At 39.3% G+C, this 13035-nt stretch overlaps 2 protein-coding genes across 3 annotated transcripts; one reads left to right on the top strand and one right to left on the bottom strand.

The window, feature by feature from the left end:
- Positions 1–1771: 1771 nt before the first annotated feature.
- LOC135634783 (auxin-responsive protein IAA30-like) lies at positions 1772–4072 on the top strand. Its single transcript, XM_065145378.1, has 5 exons — positions 1772–2121; positions 2826–3055; positions 3391–3532; positions 3611–3672; positions 3757–4072. Exons 1-5 carry the CDS (start codon positions 1847–1849, stop codon positions 3792–3794), a joined length of 747 nt encoding a protein of 248 aa, XP_065001450.1. The 5' UTR covers positions 1772–1846; the 3' UTR covers positions 3795–4072.
- A 1041-nt stretch (positions 4073–5113) lies between these two features.
- Positions 5114–11402, bottom strand: LOC135584781 (F-box/LRR-repeat protein 17-like). Of its 2 annotated transcripts, XM_009400294.3 has the most exons (11): positions 10722–11399; positions 9561–9662; positions 8713–8857; positions 8441–8625; positions 8084–8188; positions 7806–7903; positions 7434–7681; positions 7270–7336; positions 7108–7193; positions 6201–6296; positions 5280–6098 (listed from the first exon to the last, which is right to left on the bottom strand). In XM_009400294.3, exons 1-11 carry the CDS (start codon positions 11273–11275, stop codon positions 6036–6038), a joined length of 1749 nt encoding a protein of 582 aa, XP_009398569.2. In that variant the 5' UTR covers positions 11276–11399; the 3' UTR covers positions 5280–6035. The 2 variants fall into 2 exon arrangements, with proteins under 2 accessions (XP_065003711.1, XP_009398569.2); XM_065147639.1 differs by lacking the exons at positions 7108–7193; positions 7270–7336 and having other exon boundaries at positions 5114–6098; positions 10722–11402.
- Positions 11403–13035: the final 1633 nt, after the last annotated feature.

Below are 13035 nucleotides of genomic sequence, written 5' to 3'. Positions count from 1 at the left end.
AGGACCGTTTAATTTCCTTGTATATTTTTTCATATAAATCTAAAAAAAAATTGACCTTTCTCTCACCTTCTCTAGATACACTAGAAAGCATTTTTTCTAGACACCCTAAAGAAAAACTTAAGAGGTATTCCTTACATCTTATCATCTCTAACCAAAATCTAAGAATACATGAGATATTTATAGAAAAATTAAACCTTAATTGTTAGGGTTTTCTTCCTTCACGAGGACTCTTTCTCGTATTATGATTCATTGTCTCTTAGGACACTAGTTCCAAGAATCTCAAAATACTTGTCAATCCCAATAATCTCTCTTTTGATAATTATTTTATCCACATTAGCTTTAGGATTTTTTGTCGAGAAAATACTTATGATCCGCACTTTTTCAATTTTCATCGTTTATTTTTATTGAATATTTAATTATCAAATCTTTTGAATATTGATACCACTTGTTGGGAGGGGAAGAATACTTCCAAAACCAAAATAAAAATGTATAGATGAATAATCAAGAACATACTATAAGGCCAACACAAGATTAATGTAGTTCGACACTTTTCAACTACATCAACAGAGAAAATTAAATTCCTTATCATGTGAGATCAATTATAAGATCCTTAAGTTATCTTTACTCAAGCATAACCCCTCTTCTATATCATTTTGCATAAACTCTAAAGGATTTATACCTTTTTCTCATGCTTTCTAAAAACCCTAGAGAATATCCTCTTTAGAAATCTTAGAGAGCACATTTTTTAAACACCTAAACAGAAACCCAAAAGCACCCAAATTATTTTTTACATCTTGCTCTCATGTACTAGAACTTACAAGGACTCATTCTCATACTAGCATTCCCAATCACATATCTAAAAATCTTAATACACTTGTAAACCCAACAATGCTAGACTTTATTAGCCACATGAAGCATGCAAAGTAGAGTACTACATGCAATATGATATAAACAAACAAAAGATTTGTACAACAATTGATTCCCAATTAATTTTGAGAAAAACACAAAATTGAGTTCAAAATAGATTTCTGGAAATTTATAAAATGAATACAATCTTACATAAGTTTTATCCATCAATATTTTGGAGAATCAGTGCCTTTGGCGTGGACTTAGAGAACCTTCAACTCAAACAGCTCAAACCTTCACCTTTTGAGCTAAAATCTAGCTATCATATTCCTTGTACCCAACTTGAAATATTCCTCTCCAAGAGATGATTACTCTGATTGCAACTCTATCCCATCCACCGTCCTCGGTTAATTGAGAACTAAATCTCTACATTTCGTGCAGTATTCAGCATTAAGGCCATTTTGATCTAAGGTTTATAAGCTTAAATGAGCATTAAAGGAATTAAAATCCAACTTCATATGGACGGTTCTCATTTATTTATGTCTTTTTGCACGAATCTCGGCACATGCCCCCTGGGTGTGCCACCGTTTTAACGGCCCCGCCAGTTCTGGGACCCGGGAACTTTACCCGCGGAGGGAGATGCCATCTCGGCCGTCGGATATGTGGTCCCGAATCGCCAGCCGACACGGCGCCGTGTGACATGCGGGTCCCCGACTGCACTACCTTTCTCCGCGCCGTCGGGATCGGCGATTTAGTCGGCGGCGCGCACTTCCACGACGGGAAGCAGCTGGCGACGTCATCGTGCGTCACCCGGCGGCAACCGGATCCGTCGGACACGTGTCGGTCCCATGCCGGGTTCGGTCGTACGACCGACCATGGTAAAAGTTCCCACATAATTAGCCGCAGAGCTGCCTCCGCTGCTCTCTCTCTCTCTCTCTATCTGTTTCGGGCTCTAAATATAGAGTAGTCTCGAGAGGAGTCTAAGGTGAAGCTTGGGAGAATGAAGGAGGCTGTAATGGAAGATTACAGCTTGGGGTTGGAGGAGACGGAGCTGCGCCTGGGACTGCCAGGCGGTGGTGCCGGCGGAGGAGGAGGAGAAGGCGATGCGACGAAGAATTCAGGCAAGAGGGCGTTTGAGGAGACTGTCGATCTGAAGCTCAAGCTTCAGACCACGGTGGACGTGGAGGAGGTGGCGGCGGAGAAGATGAAGAGGTCGCCGAGCCATAAGAACGTTGCTGCGTCTGCCACTGACCCCGAGAGGCCTCCTGCTCCGAAGTAAGTCTCTCAATATTCTCTCTTTGGTTTTGTTTTGTTTTTGTTTTTTTTTTGGGGGGGGGGGGGGGTTTGTTGATATAAGTTCATAGTAATTTCCATGTTCATAAAATTATTCTGAGATTTGATGGTTTTGATTTTTTTTTTCTTTTATTGTTGGAACGGATGAACAGAAGTATGGTGTGTGTAGGTCTTGTCTTTTCCATGATATGATGGGAATCCATGCCTTGCTGTTCTTCATTTCTTTCTTAGCAAAGACAAGCATGATAAATGTTCCATTCGTGGAACCAAGGATGAGAGCACCTCCTTTCTGTGAATATGCTCTCTCTCTCTCTCTTTCTCTTTCTCTCTCTCTCTCTCTCTCTCTCTCTCTCCATGAGAGTCTTGCTTTGGAAGTTCTACTCAAACTTTTTAAGCTTGCCACGAGAGAAAAGCATTCAGCTTTTGAATGAAGTGACAAACATATACTGGAGATTCTAAGGCCGCCGGACACATGCATAACATGTTCCAATGTTATCATCTTCTTGTCAACCAAAAAAAAAGAAAAAAGGTACATCTCAGGAAACTTCACTGTCAATATGAAGATACCAAAAAAAAGAGACAACAGAAGATATAGAAATAGTTGAGACCTTCGAGATATTTTCACAAGATGAGGAATTATCTGCTACTAATCACTGATCATATGTTGCAATCGTATTTATTCTCAGGGCACAGGTTGTGGGTTGGCCACCTGTTAGATCATACAGGAAGAACATACTGGCTGTCCAATCCGAGAAGGCGAGCAAGGAGGAAGGAGAGAAGCCGGGCAACACGGCTGCCTTTGTCAAGGTTTGCATGGATGGGGCACCATACCTACGTAAGGTTGACCTCAAAATGTACAGGAGCTATCAAGAGCTCTCCATGGCCTTGGAGAAGATGTTTAGCTCCTTCACCAGTGGTAAGTGTGGCTGCAGCCTTGACACCATGCGTCGTAGCGTACAAATTACCCCGGTGGATACGTCCCGATCATGTCTATCGGGGAATCATAACGTGTATGAGAGACAGTGCCCATGTGAGTTGCAGAGCTTTGCACCCCACATGGGTTGGTGACCCACTCGGTCATGGAGGCCATTACTGTATCCCATGCCACAATAAAATTCTCATGCTCGGTAGATCAAAATAGAGTTTTGTCTCTGCAGCTCTCATCATCTGCTGTTTGTTTAAGCTGGAAAAAGGAAAGACGAGAGTAAAGAGAAATCATCATCTTATGTTGCATGTTTCTTCCGATCACAGCAAACTGTGGCTCTCAAGGAATGAACGGGAGGGACTTCACGAATGAAGGGAAGCTGATGGATCTCATCAATGGTTCTGAGTACGTGCCAACTTATGAAGACAAGGATGGCGACTGGATGCTCGTTGGAGATGTTCCATGGGAGTAAGACTCGCTTCATCTTCTTCCCATCGATACTGCTATAGATCTGGATCATTTACTCTCGTCAAATCAATAATCCAGGATGTTTGTGGATTCCTGCAAGCGTTTACGCATAATGAAAGGATCGGAAGCCATAGGACTCGGTCAGTGCTCTCTCTCTCTCTCTCTCTCTCTCTCTCTCTCTTTGTGGATTGCTTCTGAGTCGACCGTGCTTCTTCTTACCGCAGCACCAAGAGCAATGGAGAAGTGCAAGAGTAGAAGCTGAGGAATCAAAAGCCGTGATAACAGCTGGTTCTTGATCACAGTCAAAACGCCAACACGAGGCGTGGTCGCCGGATCTGGGACGAGCATATCCATGCTGTCTGCTGTGTTTTCTATATCGTGGTCGCAGTACATGTTACGTGCAGTTGTCTGTGTGAGAGGGTTTTCTTATGTGCCAAGGACATGAAGCGGTGTTAGCTTGTTGGCTATGATCTCAATCTGTCTGCATTGTTTATTACCGGTGTGTGTGCAGGTCCAATAAACTCTTCTACGTGTTAGTGCTGTTGGTGTGCAGTGTGTGCTTTTATTCCTGCAATTATAATGCAAACCTTCCCTGCGAATCTCCTCCCCTCCCCACACCCCCCTCGATTTGTTCTTGGCGTTAGCAAAGCCATGTTGCCAGTGATGGAGGTGTAATTTAAGGCTGAGAGCTGTCGATGGGGAACATGCACAGTGCGATGATTTGATCAAGGCAAGGAGAGTGTTCCCCAACCTTGCTACCATTTCAACATCTCTTATGGGGGATGAATGGGTCAACGAGAAAGAAGTCTGCCACCTTCATGTGGTCCTGTGGAGGAACAGATCTAAAGCTGACAGGGATGGGTTGTGGTTAGAAATATTATTGATTCATTGAATTAGGAAGCAAATAGGTTGAGCCAATCCTGTGGGTAATTGGCTTTGAATTAGGTGCTTGGAGAATTAATTGCTAGTGTTCTTTAGACATTCTACCAACTTCGAATATTGTGATAATGGGAAATTTATTTCTTTGATTATAGTCATGCATGAATTATTAACTGTGACTGCTGAGCTCTGTTGTTGGTTTTATATAGTTTGTATGGCATGTTTGGAGTTGATTCTGCTCTTGCAAAAGCTTCTTACAAGCAAGTAATTTTGTTGAAGATTGAAACATGAAGTTGCTCATATGTGATTAGCTAATTGCTTGCTAAAGGAGATCCAGAATCATTTTCTCTTAACAAACATATAAATGTTGATAAATAGACAACTCAATTTGGATTAAGAAAGATTGAAAAAGAATAACAAATGCAGGGCTAACTAAGATTCTTCAATCTAATCTCCTTTTCACTGCTTATTCTTTAAAATACAAAAAACAAATTAGGATATTTGATAGTGGGTGTTTCGAGGAGGGATGGAAACTGTCAATAATGAAAGTGCAAAGTCATAACTAATGACAAAAAACACTTATCGAAATTACTTGAAGATGACCAGTTGCTAAACAAAAAGAAGATTGTAGTTTATCAACAATTCCCTTAAAGAAATCCTCAAAAAATTGGTCACCAAGTTGCCAAATTTGGCATTCATAAGCCTGACTGACTTCATGAAGTCAACAAATCTAGCACATATTCAGCTAGAAAACCAAACTTTGAGCTCACAGTTTACATATTGGCTTTGTGATGACCAAAAGAATTACTTCAATCAGTATCAGAATGAGCAACAACAATGAGGATCATTGTTTTCCCAATAATGCAGATTGTATAAAGTTGAAGATACATTATCATAAGCCTCATCAGAATATAAGTGGCACAATGTAACACCAAAGATCTATCTTATTTGAAAAGATTGAACATATACCAATGCATATTGATTGGATGGGAACGAAAGTACAGATTCATTGGCATTAGTGAAACTCAAGGTGCAAGAGATAGTGTGTTCTGAAAAACGTATCTTAAATGACACATCATGCTCTTACTCCATCAGTGGGTGGAGATGATGATTCTGCAAAGGTAGAAGCTGATCGAGTTTTCTGCTCTGTCATGACAATGTGATATCATCAAACAATGAACAACCATGACATTGATACAACTGAAATAAAAGATAGCCAATCTATGATAAACTGAGAAAGTGAATTAATTATAAACCATACAGGTACAGTAAGTTTGTTTGGCTTTCAAGGGTAGAAGCTTCCATTCAACATTTATACATTACCCACACTGGATGAAAAACCAAAAAACCAAATCTAAAGCTGAAAAATCATAGTGGTAAGTTAAACTTGCCTGATGCTAAAACCTTTGGAGGCTATTGTCATGTTTAATTGAATCAACATTTATTTTCAAGTGAAATGTAAGATATTGTAAGCAGTCTTATTCCTTTTCAACCCCCCCAACTCCAAAAGTCAGTCTAAAAAGGCAGACATATACTGATTAGAGCAGCCCAAGGCTTAACAAAAAAGAAACTAATTGATTTTGTATGCTATTATTGGCTAACAGATACATATACTAGTTGCTGATTAGACATGATGAACAATGCATTGCGTCATCTGTCTTCTCTTCTGCTTCTTGCCATCAGATATCTGCAAGCAGCATCAAACATCAGACAGTCTATTGGAGATACATTAAAAAGAACACCAGACAGTTGAGAAGCGAGTGTAGCTCTAGAAATACTAATCACTAACCTGCTGAATGAAAAGTGGTACCTGGACCCTTTTTGATCCATCAGCTAGTCTCTTACATGGTAAATGGTTTTCAACAGCAACAAACTCATTCAGTACCTACAAGTACCGGAAATAAGTGAAAAGAGAAATGCAGAAGAATTTTTTTTAATTTTAAGTGCTAAACAATGCAGCAGGGGGATGGATTAAAGCAAAGTGACCACAGCAAGTTTTTCAGATAAAATGCATGTAAAAGAAAGGTGTGAGATCCCCAATACCCCTTTGATACAAAAATTGAACTGAAAAAAAAAAAAAAAACACATCTACTAAACACAACTGAAGAGAGAAAACAAGGAGTTTGTCTGAATTTTTCAGACATGACAAACAAAAAGAAGATACAACATGCAGAATCAGAACAACCTTGTTTTTCTCAGTTAAGTTCAAAGAAGATGTTAAAGCCGGATAAGTTCATCAAACTCCATCACAGGAAAACAATCATGAAGACAAGCTATCTATGTACTAGGTGTACAACATTAGTTTACACCTGCTAATGAACACCTCAAATTGAGAAGGTCCTCAGTTATTGTGGAAGGCTTGTTCAGTTTTCTTCTGCATCATAACATTGTTATAGAATGTCGCCCAGTTTGAGACTCAAATCTTTTGGCTTCACAATATTATCTCTTGAAGGTTTATGCAACAGAATTTTCCTTTTCAACTAACTATTTATTGGGTCATATGTAGTTCAGTGATTTCTATAACCAATGCAATTCCAGGCTTTCTGACAACACACAATACACTCAGCTGCTGGTACATTTTATATTTGCACCAACTGTGTAGGGTAGTTCAGTTGAAATTTTGTTTCCAATCCACCCAACACAATGCCCTCTTTGTCATTCACAAATGAATTAATTGTAGCTTACAAATTTGGTACCTGATTTCGTATTGCTCCAATTAGCATATCCTGACATCCAGAAGCATGTATATCTTTCAAATTAGGGCATCGAAGCAACAATCTCTCTGATAAATTTTACAAAACTTGTTAGCAACCAAGTGTCATTATAACATTTCAAAAAGGTCAATGACAGCATAATACCTGGATGCAAGTTTGTACATGAGTTAAGATTCAGATCATTAAGCTCTGGGCAATTCAAGTATAGAGCCTACGATATTGCAGACAGTTCAAAAGGTATGACAAGAAAGAAAAAATATACAGAATCTAGAGTTGCCTCTACTAGATTATTTTGAATTTTAACTTACATCCAAACCCGAGCAACCCCATAAACTGAGCTTCCTCAAATTTGCATGTTTTATAATCAGTTTTTGGTAGATCCGTTGTGACTTCATGGTGGATAATTTCTGACACATGGTATATTCTCCACTCCTTTCAATATTAGGACATAGTTTTTCTTGGGAACTTTCATAATGATAACCAGTATCACTTATGCTCATCCCGCAGTCGATAAGCTGAAGAAGAGGTAACTGAACTGCAGCAAACTGGATCCCACCTGAAAAAGTATGGACACGGACAAAAAGCAACAGGTACGATTATAGCCAACTAACATGATAGGATAATGCTCATAGTACAGAGTATACAAGCAGCAAAGTGATAATGGAAGAACAAATGCTTACTCGAAGTAATATTTGGGCAAAGTGCAAGCAGGAGTCTGGATAGAGTCTCAGGAAGCACTTTGCATATCATGCGAATCCCACTGTCGCTGATGCTTGACCTGGAAAAATTACAGATCAACATGTAAAAGCAAGAAAACAGCAACACGTGAGTTTATGAAGCTTTAAAGCAGCATGAGTTCAATTAGCTTACAAAAATTGATTCTACAGTTAACTTTATTCCAGCGCATTAAAGATCATAGCTACATTTAAGCACTCTTTGATAACAGAATGAAGCATACCCACTCAAATCAAGCAACTCTAGACTTGTGTAACACGAAACTATAGAAGTCACAGCAGCATCTGTGATTCTGGAACCAAGAACCAATGATAGCATACGCAAACACCTGAGAAAATAAAACTTACACATCAATCTACTGAAATGAGGAACTGAAGAGCAGTATAACAAAAAATGCTGTTGGAATGCCATTTCATCTGGTACAGATGAATGAATCTGTATAAATTAAATTTCCTTATACTTGAGCCTTAACATCTGCTACATAATAGAGAAAAAATACCATGCAAGGCCTACATTTGACATTAGCACCAGTGTCATGTATCGAGCATCTTAATTAACTTTTCTAGAGCATATTACTTACCTCAGGTTTGCACTTGTAAGAGCAAGAACAGCTTCATTGCAAAGTTGTATTGATGCAATATGGATATTTGTTAGCCTTGGACAGCTGCTCCCCAAATTTTCCATCATTGTAACAAGATCTGTCGAATCATTTTCTTGTCGAGTAAAATCAAGAGAAATCTCTCTCAGATTAGGGCATTTAAAGACCTATCAAGAATGAACAGAAGTGAACACATGCAAAAGGACATGAATAAAACCCAGATTAACTGTTACAGAAAACATAGAAGTGCATACCATTTTTGAAATGCAATAAAGATTTGATAGCCAAAGTGTCGATAGACTTGATGAAGAGATATTGAGAAATCCAATGTTGGTGCAGCCTTCAACTTTAAGAGTCGTGAGGCATCGTTTCTCAGAAACAAAACGACTCAACTCATTCCTACAGCAGGACAGATAGGTGGCATATAAACATTCGGAAGAAAAATTGTACGCCATTGCATATGAAATAGGAAAGTAAATCAAATAATGGACCTCAATTTGGTTGAATTTACATGATTATTATACATAAAGCTGGAGAATATATCTAATAATGGACCTTAATTTGATTGAATTCACAAGATTAAAAGTACCACGAAGGTTTTCATCAGCACTTTTGTAAGAAAAGGAATGCATCAGAGGTCTATTGTCAAAACAGTGTGTGTGTATATATATATGTGTGTGTGTGTGTTGTGTTGTGTGTGTGAGTGTATACTGATCAACTGTTGGTTTTAAAGCATTGCATGAGATAATAAGGACTGTTTCATATTAGTGGAGAAACACATGCCATGACCTTTATTAAAATATATATAGCAGTGTTGCACAATCTTATATGCAGATTGTGCACAAATCCAGATCCAAGATGATAAATGCATCCAAATCAAATTAGAACATGTCATTCTGCAGAAAAATGGGCACTGAGTCCCCAAGCCAATGTATTAGATCAGTAACATCACAGTGATGAGACATCTAAAAGATCGAACGCGTAAGAGTAGTAAGATACGGATGAGACACGTTAGAAACTACAAAAAAAAGAATATTCAAAGTCCAACACAGCTAGATGAAGAAATCATATGACAGAATGTGCTTAAAAGTCAGTGGCTTACCCAGTTATCCGGTTGACCGTGTTCTTGGTCATGTTTATCTCAAAAGCTTCTAGATTAGGCAGTGAGAACACAACACAGGCTAGCATTGTTGCATCAACATCACTGCAAAATAAGAGAAAAAAAGAGTATTCCATCAGGCAACGTCCTACTTAACTGTCACACGTATACTGCTACAAAATAGCAACGCAAACAATTAGATATCATTTATAATCTAGCCCCATCAAGCACCTTCAAAGATATCTATTTGTCATAGGCAATTAGCTATCACAGCATTCTTTGTGTTTCACTGATACATATTATAAAAAAAAGGCAAATGTAAAAGCCAATATGAAAAAGAATAGAAGGATAGTAAGAAGTCAACATTTCAGCACAGATCTCTAGATCCCAGATCCGACACAAACAAAAGACTGAAAGAAAGAAACGAGGAAACATAATTGAAAGAAACATAAGTTGCAAAATGTAGTATGCCAATGGTATTAAGGTCTACATACTCCCAGCACGATGCAGATCAACAATGTCCTACCTTTGGTCAATTATACAGCCAAGTTAATAGATCAGCAAAGGCATATCGACAGGGCCTTCCTGATCTATCACAGATGCTGATGCATGTTCGTCCCTCCCGATTTAAAACACATATACACATCAACGTAAAAGCCATAGGATCTGCAGATCTCACAGACAAATTGAAATGAGAGAGTGAGTCTTGCAGGATAAAAGGAATACATCCACTCCTTCGTTAAGTAAAACCCATATCTCGACCATTTTCTTCTCACAGCTCCCTCAAATTTAATCATAACATGTGAAATAGCAATCTAGAACACAGTGCCCGACTTACCTCCGTGGATTGATCTGAAGAAAACAAAATGAAAGCTACGATCAATGATTTCTGATCAAAAATTCATTTAGAAAGCCATCTATGTAGAGGACATATTTTCACTCTTATCATAACTTGCCGCATATCGATCATTCATCCAAGCTCTGGAAGCTTAGATCTGACCCAAAAAACAACGACCTAAGGCAAACCCTAATGTAGTTCATCTATTAGCAATCTTCGGACAAAAGTTATAATTTTTTTATCACCATAAATTAGTCTATTTTAATTTCTATTGCTGCAGTGGCGGAATCCACAATTATCTTCCTTCCCACAGAGAAAGCCCTGACCTTTCCATTCTCAGCGTAAGCCGCGACAATCCGGCGCACTTTTGGAGCAGCGATCCGACGAATCCGATCTGCGATCGAGGCGAAACGCTAAGCCTGAGCTCCTCCGCGGAGCGCCACATCCTCCTCACGCAACCCCTCCACCCCCGACACACCGCAGCCGCTCGCATCAGCTCCATGGGTGACAGCCGCTTCAGGACCTCCACCATGCACGACGTCGGCAGGATCATCGCCTCCTCTGTCCAGTCCACCTCGTCGTCCTCCTTCTCCTCCTCCTCCTCCTCAACCACCTCCGGCACCGGCATCCCAGCCACCTCCTCGTCCACCAGCGCCGGAACGAGGGCGAAGGAGGCCCGGTCCTCGTCGGAAAAAAGAGCGCGGCGGAGGCCGTGGCCGGATCGGGGGAGGAGCGGGGCGGGGCCGCCGTCAGCGGAGGGGCAGGTGTGCCCCTTCTTGGGGAGGCCACAGCGGCCACAGTTGTAGCTGCCCCTCTTCTTGGGTAGCGCCGCCCGCTTGGGCGCAGCGGTGGCGCTGTCGACTGACGGATGGTGGAGCATGCTGATCCAAGGATCGGACTTCGGGTGGCTCAGAAGCGAGAGAGAGAGAGTGTGTGTGTGTGTGCGTGGCGTTAGGGTAAGAGAGAGGAAGGGAGCGTTGTCGGAAAGGGGCGGGAGATCAGAGACAACTTCGCGCCATTTTTGTCATGTGCGTGATACGATGAACGGGGGAAAACGGCTCGAATTTACCATAATGCACCTCATCACGTGCACGAATCTTCCCTTTTTAACGGCAGGGTCGTATCGAACGCCTGTGGGAATATTTCTCACGTGGTATGCCCGTGAGTGAACAGCTAGATTGGTTTCGTCGAGCCAGACTCGGGTCGAATCGAATCGAATGTTTGAATTGTGGATCCGGATCCGATAATTTCTCAAATTTGGATCGGACATTTCGGTTCAACACCACAATTATATACGCCTTGTCAAATGTGACTACAAGATCCGCACTAATTCGACATTGAGCTTTGTTTAGGCGTATTATAATCGTTGATTTGGAGTTTGTCTCTTCTTCTAATATTAATCTTATATAGTCGCGTTACTTAAAGCTTTCTCGTGAATGTATCTATTTATCTTAAATGATCTTTTTCCATTTTATTGTTTTGCAAATGGAGTAATCTTATATGTTTCCTCTATTTTCATTCTTTATTGATTGTTTCTTAATTATCCCACAGTTTGATTGATCTTATTCATTTATCTTAACATATACTTTTCTTTTCTTTTAAATTACTAAAAATCTATGACATACAATCTACAATATTAAATTTATTCGATACAATTCTTAATCACGAATAAAAACTCATTGAAACAAATATCATCTATGACTCTTCTCATTTGCACAAGATGAATTCACTTAGTACAAAAGGGTATTTGAAGGAGTGTATAATTGGTGATGCGTTCATTTAAGATAAAAATGATATCTGAAACATTCAACGTGATCAAAATATTCTCATTGCATGTAATATATTTATTTACTATGGACAAAAAAAACATTGAAGGTGTGTCCATTGCAATGAAAACGTCTCCCCGAGTGTGATGCATCCAACCTAGGCAAAAAGGCAGCTAATGCGTTCGATCAGATCGGAGCATCCCCTTATGCGATGAATCTATCAAGAAACAAAAAGAACCTCGTAGAATCGAATGGACTTGACATTAATAGATAATCCACTTTCGACATGATGCATTCACCTATGGCCAAAGCACTACTTCTCATTTTTAACACAGGTAACGATAATCGAGATAAAAAGTATTCCTTGTAAATTTGATATTATATAAAGTATATACCATACTTGACATCTTAATGTGACCATAGGCATATCATACCCGCAATCAATCAACTAGCCTTGATATCGTTTGATCAAAATTTTTCTTTGATCGATTAAAACTTCTTTTCTTCTGTTGTTATCATAATAAATCGGTTTTTGCCTGTCAATTTGATAATCAAAATCGATCTTATTAGGTATTGATTTATATTTCTGCCACAAAAAAAATGTCTTAATCACTGTCGATCATGACATTATTGCCCGTCATATCTTTGTCCACTAATAGTCATATTTTAGTACAGTCTAGCAATTGAAAAATTCAATCTAATTTTCTTTCGAAAAATAGCCATGATCTAAATCGGCCACTTTTTTATGACATGCACGAACCCCTTTTTTTTCATTGTTCTTTGCATTTGCTTGATGAGGAATAAAAATTAAGTACCGATATATGATTTATATCATGTACACTTATAATAATTTTCTTTTTACAAAAATAAGTGT

Source organism: Musa acuminata, chromosome BXJ3-4 (genome assembly GCF_036884655.1).
Source record: "Musa acuminata AAA Group cultivar baxijiao chromosome BXJ3-4, Cavendish_Baxijiao_AAA, whole genome shotgun sequence".
Lineage (NCBI taxonomy): Eukaryota > Viridiplantae > Streptophyta > Magnoliopsida > Zingiberales > Musaceae > Musa > Musa acuminata.
This window is presented reverse-complemented; position numbering and strand designations above follow the sequence as displayed.

Coding starts and splice junctions, on each gene's coding strand:
- LOC135634783 (XM_065145378.1), top strand. CDS start 1,847: ATGAAGGAGGCTGTAATGGAAGATTACAGCTTGGGGTTGGAGGAGACG. Junction 2,122..2,825: donor GAGAGGCCTCCTGCTCCGAA/GTAAGTCTCTCA, acceptor ATTTATTCTCAG/GGCACAGGTTGTGGGTTGGC. Junction 3,673..3,756: donor ATCGGAAGCCATAGGACTCG/GTCAGTGCTCTC, acceptor TTCTTACCGCAG/CACCAAGAGCAATGGAGAAG.
- LOC135584781 (XM_009400294.3), bottom strand. CDS start 11,275: ATGCTCCACCATCCGTCAGTCGACAGCGCCACCGCTGCGCCCAAGCGG. Junction 8,858..9,560: donor ACGGTCAACCGGATAACTGG/GTAAGCCACTGA, acceptor GTCCTGCTGTAG/GAATGAGTTGAGTCGTTTTG. Junction 6,099..6,200: donor TACCACTTTTCATTCAGCAG/GTTAGTGATTAG, acceptor TGCTGCTTGCAG/ATATCTGATGGCAAGAAGCA.